Source organism: Bufo gargarizans, unplaced genomic scaffold (assembly GCF_014858855.1).
Source record: "Bufo gargarizans isolate SCDJY-AF-19 unplaced genomic scaffold, ASM1485885v1 original_scaffold_1057_pilon, whole genome shotgun sequence".
Taxonomy (NCBI): Eukaryota; Metazoa; Chordata; class Amphibia; order Anura; family Bufonidae; genus Bufo; species Bufo gargarizans.
In genome coordinates, this window is record NW_025334216.1 from 25,350 (window position 1) to 51,351 (window position 26,002).

General features: G+C 44.1%; 1 protein-coding gene across 1 annotated transcript in view; it reads right to left on the bottom strand.

The window, feature by feature from the left end:
- ARSA (arylsulfatase A) overlaps positions 1 to 22,765 on the bottom strand; it is a 34,091-nt gene extending 11,326 nt beyond the window's left edge. Inside the window, exons 1-6 of the mRNA XM_044273687.1 lie at positions 22,284 to 22,765; positions 7,936 to 8,176; positions 7,602 to 7,820; positions 3,648 to 3,817; positions 675 to 799; positions 200 to 327 (exon numbers count right to left, since the gene is read on the bottom strand). Coding sequence (XP_044129622.1) covers positions 200 to 327; positions 675 to 799; positions 3,648 to 3,817; positions 7,602 to 7,820; positions 7,936 to 8,176; positions 22,284 to 22,507 — 1,107 coding nt within the window. The 5' untranslated portion in view covers positions 22,508 to 22,765. The remainder of the gene's footprint in view (positions 1 to 199; positions 328 to 674; positions 800 to 3,647; positions 3,818 to 7,601; positions 7,821 to 7,935; positions 8,177 to 22,283) is intronic.
- Between the last annotated feature and the right edge of the window lie 3,237 nt (positions 22,766 to 26,002).

Genomic DNA, 26,002 nt, shown 5'->3' on the forward strand with positions numbered 1-26,002 from the left:
AGTGAATGTGGCTCAGCATTACCAGACAAAAATATAGCCAAAAGGAAAAAAAAAAGTTGTTTTTTGGAGACTTTTTCATATGTTATATAGTTGGCCAAGAAAAATTGTAAAGTTAATCTTATCGACTAGCCAGGGTCTTCATTCATTCATTGCTATTAGGCATACTAACAGCCTTCCATATGCATTGCAAATTACTTACCTTTTCTCCATTAATAAGAAGTCTACTTAGATCATATCCATCCAATGTGACTTTGGGAAGAGGGGTGCCTGTTAGAGATGCTACAGTAGGCAGAATGTCCAGAGTGCTGGCCAGCTCCGAGGTCACTCCTACAAGTCATCAGAAGAATGAACACAGTGGCCACATTCTTTAATAAAAAAAAGTGAAGCTATCCAGAGACACGAGATAAAAACCTAGAGTAATAATTTTCATATTACAGCCAGCCATCACAAATTGCAACTGACAACATTTTGTATAATGTACATCTCTATCGTCTGCATTACTGTTACATTATGTTCAAAATGAATTGACTACTTGTAACAGGAATAACGATAATTAGCAAAAAATTTCTACAAATTTAGTAGCACAAACCGTGTGTAGTATTCAGAGGTAGATGATACGTAGTTATGCTATAACTCTTTTGGGTCATATATTTCTAGACATAAGTTGTTCTTACCTGGTTTTATTTTTCCTTCCCAATACATAATAGCAGGTTCTCGTAACCCTCCTTCATAAGTTGTACTTTTGCCACACTTCAGGAGCCCAGAGCTACCTCCTCTCTCCATACGCATGGTCTCAGGTCTGATGAAAAGAAAAATTATAAGCAATCACCAGACCAAAGTGACAGAATCTGTCTCTTTAACAAGCCCTGGGACTTGAGAAGGGAAAATAGGCAAGCCAAATATCCATCCATGGACAACTGTTTCGGAGTGTTTGCCCCTCATCAGTACGCCGTGGGATTCTGGCTGACTGTGTGCAATGCCTTGGATGCAGCTTAGGTGGGGTACTGGCTCTCCTTAAAGAAACCAGCCCTGAGACTTGAAATGATCCATGGTATGGAGACCTATTGGCAATGCTCCATGGGAAAATAATATGCAAAGAGGTATCTCCCAAAGAAAGAGAACCATTTTACTAGCACCACCTTGTGGTAGTGGCACCCAATAGGTCACTGTAAAGGTGTTTTCGGTGATATTTTCTGATTGGCGGGGATCCAACACCCAGGACCCCCATTGAACAGCTGTTTGAGAAGGCACCAGCACTGCAATAGTAGGAGTAGGAGGCTGTCTGTGCAATACCTTGGATGCAGCTTAGGTAGAGTCCTGGTTCTCCTTAAAGGGGTTGCACAGCCATAAATATTGATGACCTATCGTCAGGATAGGTCATCAATATCTGTTTGGCGGGGGGTCCAGCACCAATTAGCAGTTTAACGAGGAGGTCATAAATGGATATGGCTGGACAACCATTTTAAGGGGGTTTTCTGAGATATTTTAACTGATGACCTATCCTCTGCTGATCAGCTGTTTGAGAATGCAGGCACCGGCTCTCGCAGTAGCGTCACAGGCCTTCTCTCAGATCACCAAGCACAGTGCTGTACATTATACAGCGGCTGTGTTTAGTTTTGCAGCTCAGCCCTATTCACTTCAATGGGCCTGAGCTGCTCCTAGGCCATGTGGCCGATGAACGTGATGCCACATGGCCTACTCAAAGCTGGGAGAAAGCCACACTGCTACTGCACCGGTGCCTTTTCAAACAGCTGATCGGCAGAGTTCCCGGGTGTTGGACCCCCACCAAATCAGATACTGATGGCCTATCCTATAAAATATTGCAGAAAACACCGTTCAAATAACTCATCAGGAGTCACTACCGCAAGGTGGTTCTCTTTCTTTGCATATTATTTTCCCATGGAGCATTGCCAATAAGTCTCCATACCATGGAGCATTTCCAGTAAGTCTTCATACAGGGCTGGTTTCTTTAAGGAGGGCCAGTATCCCACCTAAGCTGCATCCAAGGCATCACACTCAGTCAGACAGATTCCTACATACTGATGAGGGGCAAACACTCCAATGTCTGCGGATGGATATTAGGCTTGGCTATATTCCCTTCTCATGTTCCAAGGCTTGTTATAAAGTCCGATTTTGAATCATAGGGAGCCACAAGGTGGTGCTAGTGAGATGGGAGATACCGTTTGGCATATATTTTTTTCCCATGGAGCATTGCCAATAAGTCTCCATACCATGGACCACTTTCGGTAAGTCTCCAATAGGACTGGTCTCTTTAAAGGGGCTGTCCATGGGGAGATATTTCACACTATATAATATACAGCAGGCACTGACCATTGGGGGTTATGGTACTTTATATTAGTTGCAGCAGAAGACACATTTCATGGGGATATGGTACACTATATAATAAGCAGCAGGCACAGTTCATAGGTGGGGCAGGGGAGGGCCAGGGCCCTGGTAGTAGGAGGGGGCTAGGCATGGGGACCCAATTCAGGTTCTTGCTATGGGCGCAATGATTTCTATGTATGCCCCTGTGGGGAAGCAGTTTAGTGCTGAGTCCATACCCATCCAGTTGTGTGCCAGGTTTCTAAGTTAGGCACACCAAAGATCCTGGGTATATGGTGAGGTTAGTAGTCTAGTATGCCCAAACATTTTGGACCTCAACACACATTAACTGTAGTTGCTAATTGTAAAACAATAGACATTAAAAGGGTTGTCTCACTTTAGCACATGGCATTTATCATGTAGAGAAAGTTAATACAAGGCACTTACTAATGTATTGATTGCCCATATTTCCTCCTATGTGCCTTGATTTTTTATTTTTTTTTTCAATCGCATTATATATTGCTCGTATCCAGGGGTTATGACAACCCTGCAATCCAGAACATTATATATGCAAGAAAAGGGCCTGCCTATGTGCACGCTTATGGTCCCAGCCACCATATGCATTTATGTCTACATTATAAATGCCATTTGCTGAAGTGAGACAGCTTCTTTATGGAGAGCCAGTACCCTACCCAAGCATGCTGGATATCAGCTCCTGGGCCCATTCCTGACTGATGGCAACCCATTCTTGCCTTATAAGTGCTTGGAGTTTATCACAATTTTTACGTTTTTTTGTTTTTATTTTTATTTGTATTTGGGAGCTTACTGGTCATGGACGCAAAACTTCAACGCTTTGTTCACAGAGCCACTTCGCTATCACATTTGCCTTGTCACATGGTGCTCCATCATGCTGGAAAAAGCATTGTTCTTTACTAAATTGCTCCTATATCCTTGGGAGAAGTTGCTCTTGGAGGATGTTTTGATACCATTCTTTATTCATTGCAAAATTGTGGGCGAGACCACTCTCTTGGATGAGAAGCAACGCCACATATGAATGGTCTCGAATGGTGTCGGGAGCACCCCACACACAGCATGCACAGCATTTTGCACATCCGAAAGCCAGCATTTCTGCTGGAATGGTACCGGATCCCATTGCAGGCTAGGCATGGTGAGCTCTGGCAGGTTATTCCTCTGTGGGGCACAGCCTGCCAGAGTTCACAACGGACATGTGAACATAGCCTTTGAATGCACAACGAGAAATCTTTATCACATAACATTTTACAACCACAAATGGATGAGAACATTTCATATGATCAGACAATTACCCATTGTCAGAAGTAAAGATGATTAGTGTGTTGTTCTGAACACCCATATCCCACACAGATGATATCAGCTCCCCTACTGTTCCATCCAATTCCAGCAGTGCATCTCCAAATTTTCCCCTTGGAGAATGCCCTGCATATCGGGCACTTGCAAACTGAGGGTAATGAGTATGCTGAGGAAAGACAAGATACAATATATGACTAGAAAACTGATTATATGATTGTCCCATTAGCTAGTGTCCCTCAGTGGTGAGGGTAGAGTATGCCCGCAGAAGATCATGTCTGATAATGTAGCACATCTAGAAGGTACACACTGGAAAAAGTTGTTCTTTTACAACAAAGTACTTTCTCATACATTGGAGTTTAAAGAGGACCTGCCATGTCTGTTTTAGTAGCTCCTTGCATTAGGGATCGACCGATTATCGGTTTTACCGATATCGGCCGATATTCAGGATTTTGAACGTTATCGGGATCTATTTTGCCGATATACCGATAACGTATGGGGAACAAGGATCGCGCTGCTGACAGCGCTCTCCGTGTTCACTCAGCAGCACAGGGGAGAAGGAAGCATTGTCTCCCTCCCACTGGGCTGCCGCTGCCACTAATGAGAGGAGGGAGGACAAGAGGAGGGGCAGGGCTGTGGCCACTGCGCCACCAATGAAGATAACTCTCTCATTAATTCATATACAGGAGGCAGGGGCTGGCTGCATAATCACATAGCCGCCTCCCGACCTCTATGACAAGTAGCTGCGATCTACGTCAGTTAACCCCTCAGGTGCGGCACCTAAGGGATTAACTGCCGCAGATCGCAGCTACCGCTCATAGAGGTCGGGAGCCGGCTATGCGATTCTGCAGCCAGCTCCCGCCTCCTGTATATGAATTATTGAGAGAGTTATCTTCATTGGTGGCACAGTGCACCCTCCCCAAACCCCAGTATTAAAGACATTGGTGGCGCAGTGCGCCCCCCACCCAAGCCTCTCAGTATTAATCATTGGTGGCAGTGGCCACAGGGTCCCTTCTCCCCTCCTCCTCAGTGGCAGTTCCGATCGGAGCCCCAGCAGTGTAAGCCTGGGGCTCCGATCGGTTACTATGGCAGCCAGGACGCTACTGAAGCCCTAGCTACCATGGTAATCTCCCTGCTGCTATGTGGTTCTAGTCTCTAAGGGGGCTAAAAGTTAGCAAAAAAAATAAAATAAAAAATATACACGTTAACAATAAACATTCATTTTCAGCAGATTTGTTTAGGAATTTTTATATTTTTTTCAAAAATGAAAAATCACATAATATCAGTATAAATTATCAGCTATCGGCCTGAAAGTTCACAGATTATCGGTATCAGTATCGGCTCTAAAAAAAATCAATATTGGTGGATCCCTACCTTGCACCCCTATGTAATAAAATTATGGAACTTCTTTTCTTATGACTATGTTGTGCCATTCCTCCCTCTTTATGAATAAAGGTACAGATGGGCATTACCAGTTAGTGGTGTGTCCCTGTACAGTCTGACACTGGCAGCACTGACTGGACATGGTCAGACTATGCAAGGACACCCCACTAACTATAAACTTGTAGTGAGAATAACAGAAGAATGGCACAACATAGAGTCTTAAGAATAGATGCTCCAGAATGGTCATTTAACGTGGAATACAATTATTCACTAAAACAGAAGAGGCGATAGGAAAGAGCTCCCCCTACGTCCCAGTGTGACCTGTGATGTGCTGTAAGTGAATGACTGGCTGGCTCCGTTCAATAGCTGAGCCAGCCGCCTTCTTAAGCATCAGCCATGACTAAGGAGGGAACTGGCTTTGCAAGCCAATAAAGCCTTATTTGCAAGCCAAAAAAATAACTTTCACTTCCTGGACAATCCCTTGAAAGGACTGGCCCATGAACAATATTTATCACCTAACTGTATGAACCCTGAGGGTTCAAGAGCATGGATGCCCAGTGATCATAAGAATGGGGATCACCTAGTCCCCTGTGTGAATGCAGTCATAGTAGACATGTGTAACCACCGCTTCAGTCACGTCACTCAATCTGAAGCCCTTATTCTGTACTCCTGAGAGCTCATAAGCACAGGCCCCATTACACAGTCAGATGATCAGGCTGATTATCGGAAACATTCGTAAGAAGACCGGTTCCCGGGTGAAAGCTTCTTTGTTGCACCACCTTAGATCATCATTTGTTGGCAGCAGATCTCTGTGCAAACAGCAAGTAATTTATTTGTATGGGGACGAATGGTAGCAGTAGTGAATGCTTGTCCCCATACAGAGCAGAGGATAGCTGTATGCTCCTCCACTCTGATGGCATGGTGACATGGATATAATCTGCCACCGATTCAGCAGCAGAAAACTCAGAAATCCTCTTTCAAAATTCCACCAAACAGTTCCCCTATTAACTTTAATGCAAAAAACTTGACCATGTGCACACGGTGTAAAAATAGTAGCTTTTTTTCAGTAGCCGATTTGAAAAACCATTGAGAAGTGACAAGTTACATCTTTGAAGTAGATTTGATAGAAGTCAATGGGGAAGCAGAAAAACCTCAAACAAAAAATCACCAAATTACAAATCTGCTACCAAAAACAATCTGTTTTCAGCTACTGATTTTTCTGCTATGGATTGTAGCCACGTAAACATACAGGGTAGTTTCATGCTAGGTCTTTTTTTGAACACCACCACTTTTTTACAGCCTAATTTAGCAGTAAAAACCACCATAGAGAGCTGTTACATGCTGGCCAGTATGAAATCCTAAAATGCCCTGCAAACACGTAATTTATACCTGTGACCTGCACCCTATGTTTAGAACGCAAGACTCATACCAGCTAGAACATCCCAGATCCAAAAAAGGTCCACAGCCTCATTAGTACTCACTCCACTGCAGTGAATATTAGTAAAGTTGTGTTGGATATTGGTTGGGAGAAGGGCCATCTTCCAGCACATAGACCTTTACTAAAGAAATTATTTAACAGGTCATCAGGATTTCAACCCTAGACCTTCTGTATGGCAGGCAGAAGAGTTACCATTACACTACAGACCTGCTCTGTTGAATTTTCTGTGCTTAACAAGCTATTTTCTTCACAGGTATGGCACTAAAACAGTATATTACAGAGATGAAGGAAAAATTGTGCCATTTACCAATCACTATATATAATGTGTTCACTATATATATATATATATATATGATTATATTGATACCAAATACTGTTTTGCGATATTTCGTATGTTACATGTTTTTGCTTCGTTATTTTTAAGAATTATGTAGAGAAAAGCTAGAAAGTAAAAATTATATCTTTCTGCCTTAACTATAAATATTATTTTACAGGTCTCAGTGAGGTCTGACCCCAGACCTTCTGTACAGTAAACAGTCACCTTACACACTAGAAGCTCTGCTGTAAACATGTGGTCTTTTTTATAGTATTACTGTTTTTAATTAAATATCACAAAACAGTATTTGGTGTCCCTGTAATGATAGTAACCCATACAATATAGTAGAAAATAAGGGAATGGGGGAGCCCTGAAGTTCCTGATGGCAGCCCTAAATCCAAGCCTGCCTGAACCTCCTGCTGAAAAAAAAAAAAAAAACTGTCCTAAGACCCAGCATCATTGCTGATGTCACTTCTACATGGCAGTGTCCATGAGAATGAGCAGAACACCACCCTGAGAGGCAAGGTTACCGATAAGGGTTCTGTCTACAGGGCAGAGCCTTACAAGTCTTACCAAACCTCGGATGTTGATGTGATGTCATCGGGATAGGGAACCAACACAGTGGAAAAGGTCATGTAGGAAAATGGGGCATTATAGATAAGCAATCACCATTAATAAGTGATAACTTGTCTCCTGTCAAGTGAGGCTGAAAACTGCAAAATGGAATACCAATTTAAGTACAATGCAATAGTAAAAAAATGCATTCATTCAGTGATCATATCCTTGGGGTCATAAACGGTTTCCTTTAACACTTACGTGTGAAGCATAGTACAGAAAGAACGGCTTCTTTTCGCTCACTGCTTTATGAATAAATTCTTTGCTGAACTGCTGATATAGAGGAACCAGTCCAGGAAAGTTCACCGGTTGTTGTAGGATCCTCTCATCAATGAACACTGGCAGAAGAGTCTCCCCCAAGTCACATGTCCCGTAGCACAGTGTGTCTGGAGGAAAACATGTCAAATTCTGACAAGGACCCTGTGGAAACACGAGGCGTATGTATATAACATAATACAGTTATTATATCCTTCCCAAAAAAATAATAATAGACATGTTCAAAATGACATACCATACTTCTATAAAACTACTTCACCTGATCATGTGAATAAGGAACACCCAAGAAGTGCTCAAATCCTTGACGTGTGGGCAGGAAAGTCCCATTACGTCCCAGTCCCAGATGCCATTTGCCTGCCATGGCAGTGACATACCCACGAGATTGTAGTACCTCGGCAATAGTAATCTCACTCAGAGGAAGTCCACCCACGGAGCTGGGGTAAAACACTCCAGGGTACACTCCAGAACGGGTTTGAAAACGACCCGTCAGGAGGCCGGCTCTGGAAGGATAAAAATGAGGCAGTAAAAACGTAAGACTATGGCAACGAATAAATAATAAAAATCTGCTTGTGAGCCTTGTACCGAGATCAATGTACACTAAGCAGTACCTATAGAATAATTATTGCTTTGGTAAGGAGAGCTACTGCGATTGAGATACCTTTAAAATCCAAATTCTGATACAACTTTCCACTCATTTTAAAGTCAACAGGGATAAAGAGTAACAGCAAATAGAGGAAGAATTCCAGAAGAATACTCATGGGACCCGCAGCACTACTAAGTGGCACACGAATCAAATACCAGGTGTACGTTTCAGGAAGTTAGGGGGTTGTCACAATATTTTTCCTTTTTATCCATAGCGCAGGAGTTTTTTGTGGCTTTTTCCCCATTATGTTTGGTGTTTTTTTGGGTCCATGGTGTTTTTTTAAAATGCAGCATGCAATATTTCCAGCGTTTCCTCAGACTGTAGGGGGGGGGGGGGGGGAGCCTAAGAAAAGTGACCATGCCCTCTATAGAACTGTCCTATACTTGTCCCTAAAACGGACAAGAATAGGACATGTTCTATTTTTTGCGGGGCCGTGGAACTGATATGCGGATGTAGACAGCACACAGGTGTGCTATCCGCCTCTTTTGCAGTTCCATTGAAGGGAATGGTCCAATACGAATTGGATGCGGACCAAAAATAAGTTTGTGTGCATGAGCCCTAAGGCTGCTTTCACAGTCAGTGTTTGTGAGCCAAAACTAGGTGCAAGTCAAAACACAGAGCAGGAAATATTTCCATTATCCCTTGCCTGTGTGTACTATGTAGGCTTTACTCTTTGTTTGGCTCACTGACCAAACACTGACTGTGCAAATTCTGCTTTATGTCAATTGTACACGGCCATCGGTCGGCCATTCCATGCATTGAGGGCAGAGTTTGTGGTCCCCAATGCACAGCCACCATCCATGTGACTGCCGTGACAGATCCAGACCCATTCAACTTGAATGGGTCCGTGATCTGTCCGCACAGCAAAAAATAAATAAATAAAAAAAATAACACTGTTCTCCTACCTAAACCATCAAGGGGGTACAAGAAGTGTACGTCTGTAAGTCTGGTGACAGAAAAAAGTTCACTCAAGATCTCTATCGGCAGTGCACATAAAAGGGTCACTAAATACAAAGGCCGACTTCTTAAGCAGAAATTATCTAAGGCCAACAGAATGGAGCCTAAAACAAAAAGGAAGTGTTTTTCCAGATCACAGAATTATGGGGTACTCCCCTAGTGGATCTGTTTGCCTCAGCAGAAAACACAAAACTAACAAAATTATTTTCCCTAAATCCCTCAGATGGGAATACAGGTCCTTCTCAAAAAATTAGCATATTGTGATAAAGTTCATTATTTTCTGTAATGTACTGATAAACATTAGACTTTCATATATTTTAGATTCATTACACACCAACTGAAATAGTTCAGGCCTTTTATTGTTTTAATATTGATGATTTTGGCATACAGCTCATGAAAACCCAAAATTCCTATCTCAAAAAATTAGCATATCATGAAAAGGTTCTCTAAACGAGCTATTAACCTAATCATCTGAATCAACTAATTAACTCTAAACACCTGCAAAAGATTCCTGAGACTTTTAAAAACTCCCAGTCTGGTTCATTACTCAAAACCGCAATCATGGGTAAGACTGCCGACCTGACTGCTGTCCAGAAGGCCATCATTGACACCCTCAAGCAAGAGGGTAAGACACAGAAAGACATTTCTGAACGAATAGGCTGTTCCCAGAGTGCTGTATCAAGGCACCTCAGTGGGAAGTCTGTGGGAAGGAAAAAGTGTGGCAGAAAACGCTGCACAACGAGAAGAGGTGACCGGACCCTGAGGAAGATTGTGGAGAAGGACCGATTCCAGACCTGGGGGACCTGTGGAAGCAGTGGACTGAGTCTGGAGTAGAAACATCCAGAGCCACCGTGTACAGGCGTGTGCAGGAAATGGGCTACAGGTGCCGCATTCCCCAGGTCAAGCCACTTTTGAACCAGAAACAGCGGCAGAAGCGCCTGACCTGGGCTACAGAGAAGCAGCACTGGACTGTTGCATGTCATTCGGAAATCAAGGTGCCAGAGTCTGGAGGAAGACTGGGGAGAGGGAAATGCCAAAATGCCTGAAGTCCAGTGTCAAGTACCCACAGTCAGTGATGGTCTGGGGTGCCATGTCAGCTGCTGGTGTTGGTCCACTGTGTTTTATCAAGGGCAGGGTCAATGCAGCTAGCTATCAGGAGATTTTGGAGCACTTCATGCTTCCATCTGCTGAAAAGCTTTATGGAGATGAAGATTTCATTTTTCAGCACGACCTGGCACCTGCTCACAGTGCCAAAACCACTGGTAAATGGTTTACTGACCATGGTATTACTGTGCTCAATTGGCCTGCCAACTCTCCTGACCTGAACCCCATAGAGAATCTGTGGGATATTGGGAAGAGAAAGTTGAGAGACGCAAGACCCAACACTCTGGATGAGCTTAAGGCCGCTATCGAAGCATCCTGGGCCTCCATAACACCTCAGCAGTGCCACAGGCTGATTGCCTCCATGCCACGCCGCATTGAAGCAGTCATTTCTGCAAAAGGATTCCCGACCAAGTATTGAGTGCATAACTGAACATAATTATTTGAAGGTTGACTTTTTTTGTATTAAAAACACTTTTCTTTTATTGGTCGGATGAAATATGCTAATTTTTTGAGATAGGAAATTTGGGTTTTCATGAGCTGTATGCCAAAATCATCAGTAATAAAACAATAAAAGGCTTGAACTACTTCAGTTGGTGTGTAATGAATCTAAAATATATGAAAGTCTAATGTTTATCAGTACATTACAGAAAATAATGAACTTTATCACAATATGCTAATTTTTTTAGAAGGACCTGTATAGGAGTAGACGTGCAGTCGCAAAAATGGGGCTTTTAGTTGGCGTACGCCTTCCCCCCTCTTCAGCCGATTTCCAAGGTGCTAAAAAAGATCCGCATAGACAAGGCACATGTGATTTTGATAGCTCCTCTGTGGCCAAAAAAGCCATGATTCCCTCTGCTGAAGCTCTTGTCAATCCAGAGCCTGTGGGTTCTTCCTTAGAGTCACAATCTGTTGTCACATGGTCCAGTCTATTATCCCAAAGTGGAAAGACTACATCTGGCAGCTTGGAACCAGAGAGGGTAACACTAAGGTCCAAGGGCTTATCGGACGCCATCATTGACACCAATAGTATATTGGGCAGACTAGATGGGCCAAATGGTTCTTTTCTGCCGACTCATTCTATGTTTCTATGTCACCCAGCAGGAAGGAAGTTACTTCCAAGATTTATTTCAAAATCTGGAAAAGATTCTGTGGTTGGTGTAATCAGTCAGGGAACTCCTCTAAGATTCTCCATCCAGGCAATTTTAGGATTCTTGCAAACAGGATTTGAAAAAGGGTTGCGTCCAAATACCCCAAGGGTACATGTGTAGCATTGACTTCAGTGTTTGATGAAAAAATTGCAGACCATCCATGGGTTATCCGGTTTTTTTAAAGAGGCAGATAGATTAAAGGGGTTGTCCCACTTCATTAAATCGGTTTATCCTAATTTATTGTCCCCCAGTGAACATTTCTTCCTATATATGTGTTTAAAAAAAAACTTTCCTTCACCCTAAAACAGCTTATATTACTATCCTTTGTTTACTAGGATCTCCCCTGGATACGGCCGCTTTTCGCCGGCCGCATCCTTTTGCCGCGCCTGCGCACTATAGTGGAGTAAATTTATCGTCCGCCCTCTCCACTACATGAACGCGCACGACCGCGCATGCGCAGTATATCCGCCGCGTCTTGGATAAAGCTGCGCGGGCGTCACAACAGTTCGGGCGAGTCAGCGGAGTGAGCGGACGGACGTCGGAGGAACAGGATACTGTAAGTATAATATCTGCTGTCCCACTAATCGACCAACGATAATTGAATATTCTGCAATAAAGGGGTTTCATAGGAAATTCCATGGGGGCATTTTTATGTACACTGGGGGGGCAAATGTATTCTATCTATGGACACTGGGGGCAACTATATTATATTTATGCAAACTGGGGGCAACTATATTATATATTTGGACATTGGGGGCAACTATATTATATGTATGGACACTGGGGGCAACTATATGAATTTTATGCAGACTGGGGGCCACTATATTATATCTATGGACACTGGGGGCAACTGTATGAATTTTATGCAGACTGGGGGCAACTATATTATATGTATGGACACTGGGGGCAACTATATGAATTTTATGCAGACTGGGGGCAACTATATTATATCTATGGACACTGGGGGCAACTATATTATATGAATGGACACTGGGGGCAACTATATGAATTTTATGCAGACTGGGGGCAACTATATTATATCTATGGACAGCAGGGATAACAGGGATATTACAGGTGTAGGACTGAGATAACAGGGATATGTAGCAGAGCTAGGTATGCGCTGGTACATTCTCAGTGATTGGTGAGGTGGGGATTATCAATATATGGCATATAAAGAATGGTGGAGAGATAGTACAGGTGTAGGACTGACATAAAATGGATATGTAGCAGAGCTAGGTATGCGCTGGTACATTCTCAGTGATTGGTGAGGTGGGGATTATCAATATATGTCATATAAAGAATGGTGAAGAGATAGGGTAATACACTGATATGTGGCCGAGTTCCATATAAGCTGGGTAATAGGTCAGTGATAATATCAGACACCGGGAAAGCTGGGTAATAAGTCTATAAGACTTATTACCCAGCTTTCCCGGTATCAGATATTATCACTGACTTATTACCCAGCTTTCCCGGTATCAGATATTATCACTGACTTCTGACTTATTACCCAGCTTTCCCGGTGTACAATATTATTGTACACCGGGAAAGCTGGGTAATAAGTCAGTGATATTACCCAGCTTTCCCAGTATCAGATATTATCACTGACTTATTACCCAGCTTTCCCGGTGTACAATAATATTGTACACCGGGAAAGCTGGGTAATAAGTCAGTGATAATATTGTACACCGGGAAAGCTGGGTAATAAGTCAGTGATAATATCTGATACCGGGAAAGCTGGGTAATAGGTCAGTGATAATATTGTACACCGGGAAAGCTGGGTAATAAGTCTGTAATATTATTGTACACCGGGAAAGCTGGGTAATAAGTCAGTGATAATATCTGATACCGGGAAAGCTGGGTAATAGGTCAGTGATAATATTGTACACCGGGAAAGCTGGGTAATAAGTCTGTAATAATATTGTACACCGGGAAAGCTGGGTAATAAGTCAGTGATAATATTGTACACCGGGAAAGCTGGGTAATAAGTCAGTGATAATATCTGATACCGGGAAAGCTGGGTAATAAGTCAGTGATAATATCTGATACCGGGAAAGCTGGGTAATAGGTCAGTGATAATATTGTACACCGGGAAAGCTGGGTAATAAGTCAGTGATAATATTGTACACCGGGAAAGCTGGGTAATAAGTCAGTGATAATATCTGATACCGGGAAAGCTGGGTAATAGGTCAGTGATAATATTGTACACCGGGAAAGCTGGGTAATAAGTCTGTAATATTATTGTACACCGGGAAAGCTGGGTAATAAGTCAGTGATAATATTGTACACCGGGAAAGCTGGGTAATAAGTCTGTAATATTATTGTACACCGGGAAAGCTGGGTAATAAGTCAGTGATAATATCTGATACCGGGAAAGCTGGGTAATAGGTCAGTGATAATATTGTACACCGGGAAAGCTGGGTAATAAGTCTGTAATAATATTGTACACCGGGAAAGCTGGGTAATAAGTCAGTGATAATATTGTACACCGGGAAAGCTGGGTAATAAGTCAGTGATAATATCTGATACCGGGAAAGCTGGGTAATAAGTCAGTGATAATATTGTACACCGGGAAAGCTGGGTAATAAGTCTGTAATAATATTGTACACCGGGAAAGCTGGGTAATAAGTCAGTGAATATATCTATCTATATCTAGCACAGATCATATGGCTACTAGCTAACATGCATTTGGGCTGTAGTGATTTATTGTTTTTGCTGCACAGAATGGGTTTGTAACACAGGTTTTATGTGTAAAAGTGTATTAGAATGCAGGACAGCCACAAGTTACTCCATTAGTTCACTAGCATTGGTCAGTGGTCACTGAGTGATTCCCCAGCAGGGGGATGGGCTTTACATACTCTGCAGGCTCCATGTGGATGACTCATCCACATGAACTAGCACAAGGACTGAGCTCTGAGGGTGAGTCATGAGGAGGCGTGGCCTTCACTCAACTGCCTGAGAACCAGGAAGTTATCAGGACATTTACTGCTGGTAAGATTGAAACAGCAAAGTGGGACAACCCCTTTAAGGCCCTTCTCAAGACCTACTGTTCCTCCCTAGGATCTTAATTTAGTTCTGTCAGGCCTGACTAATTTCCCTTTTGAACCCCTTTCAGAGGCCTCACTAAATATGTTGTCCTAAAAACCCTATTTTTAATAGCAATTACCTCAGCGCATAGAGTGAGTGAGATCCAGGCTCTAAAAATAGTGGAACCGTCTTTTGCATGGTCTTTCCAGACAGGATTGTTTGTAGATTGGACCAATTCTTTCCTTCCTAAAGTCGTATCTAATTTTCACAGACTGGAGGAGATTGTTGTTGCATCTTTTTGTTCAGATCCAAAATCAGATGGAGAGGAGAAAATTCAGATTGGATGTACGTACGAGCCATCTTGTACTACTTAGAGACCACAAAGTCCTTTAGGAAAATGTATTACTTGTTTGTGCAGTTCAGTGGGGCACATAAAGGACACAAAGCCACAAAGAATTTTTTGTCCAGATGGATAAAAATTGCCATATTGAAATCCTATAAGTCTTTAAGGGTATCTCCTCCAAAGTCGTTCACAGCTCACTCTACAAGATCTGTCGCAACATCCTGGGCTGAAAGAGCAAGCGCTTCGTTATATCAGATATGTAGGGCAGCGACATTGTCAAGCCCTCATACGTTTACTAAACACTACAGGGTAGATACTGGGCTAGTCAGGAGCTTTCCTTTGGTAGGAAGGTATTGCAGTATTGCAGGCCATAGTCCCTCCCTGAACAAGATTAATCTGTTATATCTCATGGTATGCCGTCATGGAGGATGAAAGGGAAAAACCATACTACTTACCGGTAATTTCCGCTTCATGAATCCTCCAAAACGGCATGGGTCGCCCCCCCCCCCCCAAAAAAATATATAAAAAAAATAATAAGAAGAATTATAGATATATAAGTGTAGGATAGTATATAGGTGGAGGTATGTGTTGGTGTGAAATAAAAAAAAAAAAAAGGGAAAAGACTCTCTAGGCTGTCGGTTCAGAAAGACACTGAGGAGGAGCCAGAGGAGAGTCAAATTTATCTTCCTGTCCCTACCTGGTTGGAGGCGGGTCATCTCTCATGGTATGCTGTCGTGGAGGATTCATGAAAAGGAAATTACTGGTAAGTGGTAAGTAATAGGGATCGACCGATTATCGGCCGATATTAAGGATTTTGAACGTTATAGTCATCTATATTGCCGATATACCGATAACGTATTGGGAACAAGGATCGCGCTGCTGATAGCGCTCTCAGTGTTCCCTCAGCAGCACAGGGGAGAAGGAAGCAGTGTCTCCCTCCCCCTGTGCTGCCGCTGCCACCAATGAGAGGAGGGAGGACAAGAGGAGGGGCGGGGCTGTGGCCACTGCGCCCCCATTGAAGATAACTCTCTCATTCATTCATATACAGGAGGCGGAAGCTGGCTGCAGAATCACATAGCCGGCTCCCAACCTCTATGAGCAGTAGCTGCGATCCATGGTAGTTAAACCCTCAGGTGCCACGGATCGCAGCTACCGCTCATAGAGGTCGGAAGCCGGCTATGTGATTCTGCAGCCAGCTCCCGCCTCCTGTATATGAATTAATGAGAGAGTTATCTTCATTGGTGACGCTGTGCGCCCCCCCCAAACCCTGAGCAGCAGGAACAATGTGAGGTCCTATTCACCCTGATAGAGATCTATTAGGGTGAATAGGACAAGGGTTCTAGTCCCTAAGGGGGCTAATATTTAGTAAAAAATAAAAATATAACTACACGTTAACAATAAACATTAACTTTCAGCCGATCTGAGTAGGAATTTTTAATTTTTTTTTCAAAAATGAAAATTCACAGAATATCGGTATAAATTATCGGCTGGAAAGTTTGCAGATTATCGGTATCTGCTCTAAAAAATCTATATCGGCCGATCCCTAGTAGGAGACTACCATTATGTTGTCGATCCTTACTTGAATGTCCTTTCCTTCTATGTAATGGGACAATGCTTTTATAGCTTCCCAGACTGAGGACAATTCTCTCTGATTTGAAGAGAGAGATCTCCGATCCTCGGACCATTGTCCTTGGAAAGAGACGAGAGCAATGCGCTCCCCATCCCCAAAGACTCGCATCTTTGGTAATAACTTGCAGATGTTCGGGATGCCAAGAAACTCCCCTCATCAGATGGTCTAGATCTTTCCACCACTGTAAGGACTGATTCACTTTTAAGGGAATTTGAATCGTCTCCTCTAATGCGTCCTGATTTATGTTCCAACTCTCTAGTATCCATTGCTGGAGAGTCCGAGTGTGGAACTGGGCCCATTTTACTGCAGGGATGCAAGATGTCAATAAGCCTAACTGCTTCATAGCCTCTCTGATTGAGCATTCAGGCTGACTTTGGAATTGTGAGACCTTTTCGCTTATCCCCATCACTTTCTGGGTTTGAAGAAAAGTCTTCTGAAGAATTGAGTCTAGAGACGAACCCCTAGAAATATTAAACTCTGGGATGGACAGGGGTTTGATTTTTTCCAGTTTATTATCCAGCCTGTCTGATATAGTGTCTGACAGGTTATGAATAGATTGTTTTCCAGGACTGTTTTTGAGCTTCCTACGATTAACAAATCGTCCAAGTAGGGAATTATTAGAATGTTCCTCCTCCTTAAAGGGGTTGTCTCATCATGGACAATGGGGGCATATTGCTAGGAGTCCTGCTTCCCTCATGTGGAAGGCAGTTTGTCCTTCTTATCGGCCTCCGCCTGCACAGCAGACGGAGGAGGAGGAAGACCCAGCACGGGCGGCGGCGGCGTCCGGAGCAGAAAAGGTAAGTGTTTTTTTTATTTTATAAAATGAGGCGCTGTGGGAAATAGGGACATGCTGGAGGCCGATATGGGGACAATAGGGACATGCTGGAGGCCAATATGGGGGACAATAGGGACATGCTGGAGGCCGATATGGGAGCAATGTAGGGCAATATGGGGCTGCTGGGGGCTAATATGAGAGGCAATGGGGTGGGCTGATATGAGGCAATGGGGACTGCTGGGGGCTGATTGAGACTGCTGGGGAATTTTGAAGTCTGATTGGGGGTCTGATCTGAGGTCTTCTAAAAAAAAAAAAATTTGTTCTTATTTTCCTCCTCTAAAATCTAGATGCGTCTTATAGGCCGGTGTGTCTTAGAGGGCGAAAAATACTGTATATTTTGCGAGATTAGTTACCATCATCATTGGTTTTATTTTGAGGTACATACAGCTTTTATTTCGCTTTTTGGAAAGCAGGATAAAGAAATACAGCAATTCTGTCATTGCTTTTTGGGTTTTGTTGTTGCAGCGTACACTGTGTGGGAAACAATTACACATTATCTTTATTCTGCTGGTCAATACAATTACAGAGATACCAAGTTTATTTATTTACGTTTTACCTCTTTTTCACAAAGAATTTTGTAAAGCATTTTTACAAAGAAAAGTCATATTTTTGCATTACCATTTTCTGAAAGCCATTTTTTTTATTTTTTGGGCGATTGTCTTAATGTGGGGCTTATTTTTTTTGTGGGATGATGTGATGTTTTCATTGGTACCATTTTGGGGTACATATGACTTTTTGATCACTCAATATTATGCATTTTGTAAGGTAAGGTGACAAAAATAAAATGACTGTTCTGGCACAGATTTTATTTTTACAGCATTTACCCGACAGTGTAGATCATGTGATATTTGTATAGAGCTGATTGTTAAGGATGCAGCAATACCCAATATGTCTATTTTTCTTTTTTTTTCCTACTTTTTACAATTTTATATATGAATTAATGATGGGAAAAGGGTGCTTTTTTTAAACTTGGATCTTTTATTTTGTCCCACTGTGGAACTTTTGAAGTTCTGATCCCCTCTGCAATGCATTACAACACATGTATTTTACACAATGTAGGGAGAGGGAAGGTACATAGAATGACAACAGAAGGAAAATTACCAGAAACCGCATAATATCAGATAATATCAACCACATGGTATAAAGTGCGAGTCCAGACTAAATAGAGGAGCAGTAATGGCCACAAGCTACACCTGAGATAAGAAGTGGTCATTACCAACAACACTGCAACAAGTGACAACAGAGACTGTCAGATAACTTAACGTGCAACCAGTCTCTCAGATCTTCTAACCTATGTCACAGGAGGGACTGTGACAGTATTCTAATGCATTGCCTGTCAGTGTATTACCAGTGTAGCCAGGGGGCTAGATCTCACAGGCTTCAGTAGAAGGCTAGCCCTGATGCCAATAGAAGGCATTGGGCTGCCCTCACAGTCATCGGGTCCTCGTCACCGCAGCACTGGGACCCGTACCCTTCACAATTTCTTTGCCGCGGTCAATGCTGACCGCATCATCAAAGCGGTTAATCCACCATCCGGCGGAACATGCACTGATCATCATGACGTACTGTTACGTCAAATTGACGTCAGGTGTACGTCATGTATTAGGAAGGGGTTAAGAGCATCCTCTGGAAGTCTGTGTGCCTGATCAAAATCTACTCCAGTGGTGGAGTAGATTTAAATCCTCATTTACTCAAAAATAAAAAATTGACAAACAATAGCGCAGGCACTGGGGCTTTTCCCCCCGCCAGTTTCGGGTGTAAGTGCTTATGGTAAAGCTGAGTTTAAAGATACACCAAATTTAACAAACAACATTTGGTGCAAAGTACGCCAACACAGACTCCAGCAAAACTGACTACAAATATTACCCTCATGAGAAATTCCACCTATAGAGTTTGCCGCAAAATCTGGAGCTAGTGTTTTTTTTTTTTGCCTAGTGGCGTTTTTTGGTATGGTTCTGTGGTAAGAACACCAGCTCCAGATGGTAGCCAAAAGTCTATGAAGAATATAAAAAGAAGGGCGCACAGGTGTTTTTTTCGCTATTGGTGTTTTTGTGAATCAGGTGGCGTTCTTTTGGTCTCAGGATATATATATATATATTTTTTAAAATAGCTACTGAGGAAGAGGATTGAAGTCCTCGAAACGCGTTTAGTGTTATATCCCTGCCAACAACAAGCTTCTGGATATGATCGACGATATTTGAATTATTTTCTACAAGTGGAGCGCTCCATTTTTTCATCTACTCTGCAGCTCTCATCAGATCTTCGGACTGAAACTTTCAAATCCCGCGATAACTCTGGTACATCACGTGACAAACGCCGGAGAGCGGGGACGCCGAGAGCGAGCAGAAGTAGCGTAAACAGACGGCTGGAGATTCGTCTGGGAGGGTAAGCTACAATATCACCCTATAAATCGATTATACACTTCAAATTGGAAGTTACAAGACTTATATAAGAACTGTTGAAGAGAAATACAAAGCGGGTGATATCATCCCCCAACAGTATTCAACATAGCTTGTGGACTTGGCTGTATTTTTCATTTAAAGCGACAGTATCCTTATTGAATTGGACACACACTGCCCAAACAGGCAAAGAAATATACATTCTCCAAAAGAGACTTTATTTTGGTGCGGTTTGTGACCCAACACAACAATATATATTGTATTTTAATATTTATTTTTTAGGGGATCTTTTAATTATTATTTTTAGATCATATGTATTTTACTGTTATATTAGCGGTATAGTGATAATAATAAATTGTTGTTTGATGTGAAACCACATAGTGAGTGCCAGCCGCTTTTTTCCATTTTTCTTATCCCTTTGGACTGATAGAGTGAGCAGTCTTTCGGCTAGAGCACCCCTACCTTACTGAGGAGGGTGGTGAGTTATCCACATACCTTTCCAGTTTTCATTTTTTTAAATACAGCATGTCAGGCATTTTTTTTTCTCCTTCTTTAGGCCACCTGCACATGTTGTATTAAAGTATTAGGCCTCTTGCACACGACTGTATGCATTTTGCGGTCCACAAAAAATGGATCCGCAAACAATACGGATGATGTCCGTGTGCATTCTGTATTTTGCGGAACGGAATTAATATTTCCATCTACGGTCCGCCAAAAAATGGAAAGGGAACGGAAGAAAAATACGTTTGTGTGAAAGAGGCCTTACAGTGTAGTACAGTACCAGCAAAACTTATGATATGACGCTAATCTTGTGTGCACTTTGCAGATTTTTTCTGTGCGTAAATTTATGAGATCGGCATCAAAATGGCATCAAATCCGTACCTAAACACGCAATTAGACATTGTGGATTTTGATGTGGATATGCTGCAGAAACGCACATAAACCCGCATGGAAATTCGTGTGGATCTTATATGTGTTCACTTGCACCTGTGTGCAGATTGCCTTAAAGGGGACCCGTCACCACTCCTAAAATGTCTGTTAATAGCTTCATGCATTCACCATGTAATACTGGCTCTGGAGCCTCTATTCTTATGTCTGTATGTTGTGCTGTTCCTTTATTATTTCTACTAGAAGTTATGAATGAATTGCTAGCAGTCTGCAGTAAGGGTACAGAGGGGAGGTAACACAGTTGGGGGGGGTGTCCCTGCACAGACTGACTATCCAATCAGTGCTGACAGTGGCAGACTGTGCAAGGACACACCCCTAACGAGTTATCACCCCTCTGTACCCTTACTGTACCCTTGGGGGCACAATTTGCGGTCCGTAATGCGTCCGCACCGCAAAAAAATAGAACATGTTCTATTTTTTTTGTGGTGCAGAGCCACGGAGGGAAATCCCATGGAAGCACTCCATCGGGTTCCGTGCTCTATTCCACACCAACCTTCCAGATTGCAGACCGCAATACGGGCAACGGCCGTGTGCATGAGTCCTTAGGCTGATTTCACAGGTGAGTGAAAATCCAGCGAAAAAAAATCTGCTGCGGTTTTGCTGCATTTCCGCAACAAAATCACAACAAAACCGCACGCATTACAGTTTTTGTTGTGAAAAAGCCAGCAGATTTTAACCTCTCCCTTGAGAAATCTGTGTATAAGGCCTCATGCACACGACTGCTATTTTTTGCGGTCTGCAAACCGCGGAGCCGCAAAAAACGGAAGCTGCCCTGTGCCTTCCGTAATTTAGGGAAGGGGTGGCCCATTGTAGACACGCCTATTGTACACAAAACGGACAAGAATAGGACATGTTATATTTTTGTTTGCGGGGCAACAGAACGGAGCAACGGATGCGGACAGCATACAAAGTGCTGTCCGCATGTTTTGCGGCCTCATTGAAGTGAATGGGTCCGCACCCGAGCAGCAAAAACTGCGGCTCGGATGCTGACCCAAACTACAGTTGTGTGCATGAGGCCTAAATTGAATGCTGCAGATTTCAAATACCGAGGCTTTTCTACAGTTTTCTTTTTTTTACGCAGCATGTGGATGAGAATTTAGAAATCCTGATCCAATTTGCTGTTACCGAACAACACTGCGGATTTCCTTCACAAACATCCGCAGCTAATCAGTCACGTGTCACCCCAGCCTTTGGCCTCATGCCCCATTTTTGGTCTGTGTCCGATCCACATTATTTTTTTTTTTTTTTTTTGGGGGGGGGGGGGGGAATTAATTAGGTAGTGTTGAGCGTACACGATTATGGTTTTCCGCTACCACGGACCATAAGTTATGTTCTGTGGTAGCGGAATCCATAACGAAATTCTCAGATAACCCAAACCTTGTACGCCGAACTTGAAAACACAAGTTTTCTTAACACTACACAAGAGTAACATCATTTCTGTAGGGTTCCTGGAAGCAAACATGCAAAAGCCACAAAATCTGGAAAATAGCATATTATTGATTAGAAATTTAGCAACGCACTTCCAATTACCTATGAGCTAGAGACAATTCCCCGGGATGCTACCTTTATATATTACCTGGAAGGCGAGCACAAAGCGCCACTAGCGTAGAAATCTGTGAAACGTAGTCCTCGGGCTGCCATTCTGTCAAGATTAGGAGTAAGGGAAGTAGGGTGTCCATAGCACCCCAAGTCACCATAGCCAAGGTCATCAGCAAAAATCAGGATGATGTTTGGGGGATCAGACGATGCTGCAGCATAATACAGCAAACACCCAAATATGAAGAGGGCAGAGGGGGTCATAGTGAACGTCAGGCTGCTGGCAGGGACAATGAGGGAGAGGACACCTAGGGAAGGGTAGAATTATTGGTAAAATGCAAGTAGCAAACTGCTGCACTAATCACATGGCGCTGGGACAAGGAGGAAGTCAGCAGCACATGCAGGTAACGCTGCCACAGGTAGGGGGCAGCAGTACACAGGACATGCCCGTACACAGCTGTCTGCAGCACCACCACAGGTAGCTGGCAAGGAGTCCTGCCTGCACACAGAAATCAGTAGGAACCTCGACAGAGAGCATCCTGTCAGCTGACAGCAATGTATTGTGGGAACTGTAGTCTTTTATGCGGACTCCGCCTCTCGTCTGTCTTTACATGCAGTGCCTGTGGGAGCTGGGAGTCTCCTCCTATGGTGGAGGGCACTGGCTGCTGCAGTTGTAACTCTCGCCCTCTGGGAGCAGTTACTGAAGGGCTGGTAGAGGAGGCTGCGCGTCTGATGGATGTCTGCAATTATCTGAGCAGCCTAAAGTGTGAAGCAATGGCTGAGGAGCCGCGCCTGCTTCATTACAGGGTGCTGCTCCACAGTGCAGAGGAGTGTGTGTCCATACTGCTCCTCCATAACATTGCACTGACTGACCTGCTTCATTACAGGGTGCTCCTCCACAGTGCAGAGGAGTGTGTGTCCATACTGCTCCTCCATTACACTGCACTGACCTGCTTCATTACAGGGTGCTCCTCCACAGTGCAGAGGAGTGTGTGTCCATACTGCTCCTCCATTACACTGCACTGACCTTCTGCTTCATTACAGGGTGCTGCTCCACAGTGCAGAGGAGTGTGTGTCCATACTGCTCCTCCATAACACTGCACTGACTGACCTGCTTCATTACAGGATGCTCCTCCACAGTGCAGAGGAGTGTGTGTCCATACTGCCCCTCCATAACACTGCACTGACTGACCTGCTTCATCACAGGGTGCTCCTCCACAGTGCAGAGGAGTGTGTGTCCATACTGCTCCTCCATAACATTGCACTGACTGACCTGTTTCATTACAGGGTGCTCCTCCACAGTGCAGAGGAGTGTGTGTCCATACTGCTCCTCCATAACACTGCACTGACTGACCTGCTTCATTACAGGATGCTCCTCCACAGTGCAGAGGAGTGTGTGTCCATACTGCCCCTCCATAACACTGCACTGACTGACCTGCTTCATCACAGGGTGCTGCTCCACAGTGCAGAGGAGTGTGTGTCCATACTGCTCCTCCATAACACTGCACTGACTGACCTGCTTCATCACACGATGCTGCTCCACAGTGCAGAGGAGTGTGTGTCCATACTGCTCCTCCATAACACTGCACTGATTGACCTGCTTTATTACAGGATGCTGCTCCACAGTGCAGAGGAGTGTGTGTCCATACTGCTCCTCCATAACACTGCACTGACTGACCTGCTTCATTACAGGGTGCTGCTCCACAGTGCAGAGGAGTGTGTGTCCATACTGCTCCTCCATACCACTGCACTGACTGACCTGCTTCATTACAGGGTGCTGCTCCACAGTGCAGAGGAGTGTGTGTCCATACTGCTCCTCCATAACACTGCACTGACTGACCTGCTTCATTACAGGGTGCTGCTCCACAGTGCAGAGGAGTGTGTGTCTATACTGCTCCTCCATAACACTGCACTGACCTGCTTCATTACAGGGAGCTGCTCCACAGTGCAGAGGAGTATGTGTCCATACTGCTCCTCCATAACACTGCACTGACCTGCTTCATTACAGGGTGCTCCTCCACAGTGCAGAGGAGTGTGTGTCCATACTGCTCCTCCATAACATTGCACTGACTGACCTGCTTCATTACAGGGTGCTGCTCCACAGTGCAGAGGAGTATGTGTCCATACTGCTCCTCCATAACACTGCACTGACTGACCTGCTTCATTACAGGGTGCTCCTCCACAGTGCAGAGAAGTGTGTGTCCATACTGCTCCTCCATTACACTGCATTGACTGACCTGCTTCATTACAGGGTGCTCCTCCACAGTGCAGAGGAGTGTGTGTCCATACTAATCCTCCATAACACTGCACTGACTGACCTGCTTCATTACAGGATGCTCCTCCACAGTGCAGAGGAGTGTGTGTCCATACTGCTCCTCCATAACACTGCACTGACTGACCTGCTTCATTACAGGATGCTCCTCCACAGTGCAGAGGAGTGTGTGTCCATACTGCTCCTCCATAACACTGCACTGACTGACCTGCTTCATTACAGGATGCTCCTCCACAGTGCAGAGGAGTGTGTGTCCATACTGCTCCTCCATAACACTGCACAGACTGACCTTCATTACAGGGTGCTCCTCCACAGTGCAGAGGAGTGTGTGTCCATACTGCTCCTCCATAACACTGCACTGACTGACCTGCTTCATTACAGGATGCTCCTCCACAGTGCAGAGGAGTGTGTGTCCATACTGCTCCTCCATAACACTGCACAGACTGACCTTCATTACAGGGTGCTCCTCCACGGTGCAGAGGAGTGTGTGTCCATACTGCTCCTCCATAACACTGCACTGACTGACCTGCTTCATTACAGGATGCTCCTCCACAGTGCAGAGGAGTGTGTGTCCATACTGCTCCTCCATAACACTGCACTGACTGACCTGCTTCATTACAGGATGCTCCTCCACAGTGCAGAGGAGTGTGTGTCCATACTGCTCCTCCATAACACTGCACTGACTGACCTGCTTCATTACAGGATGCTCCTCCACAGTGCAGAGGAGTGTGTGTCCATACTGCTCCTCCATAACACTGCACAGACTGACCTTCATTACAGGGTGCTCCTCCACAGTGCAGAGGAGTGTGTGTCCATACTGCTCCTCCATAACACTGCACTGACTGACCTGCTTTATTACAGGGTGCTCCTCCACAGTGCAGAGGAGTGTGTGTCCATACTGCTCCTCCATAACACTGCACTGACTGACCTGCTTCATTACAGGATGCTCCTCCACAGTGCAGAGGAGTGTGTGTCCATACTGCTCCTCCATAACACTGCACAAACTGACCTTCATTACAGGGTGCTCCTCCACAGTGCAGAGGAGTGTGTGTCCATACTGCTCCTCCATAACACTGCACTGACTGACCTGCTTCATTACAGGATGCTCCTCCACAGTGCAGAGGAGTGTGTGTCCATACTGCTCCTCCATAACACTGCACAGACTGACCTTCATTACAGGGTGCTGCTCCACAGTGCAGAGGAGTGTGTGTCCATACTGCTCCTCCATAACACTGCACTGACTGACCTGCTTCATTACAGGATGCTCCTCCACAGTGCAGAGGAGTGTGTGTCCATACTGCTCCTCCATAACACTGCACTGACTGACCTTCTGCTTCATTACAGGGTGCTCCTCCATAGTGCAGAGGAGTGTGTGTCCATACTGCTCCTCCATAACACTGCACTGACTGACCTGCTTCATTACAGGGTGCTCCTCCACAGTGCAGAGGAGTGTGTGTCCATACTGCTCCTCCATAACACTGCACTGA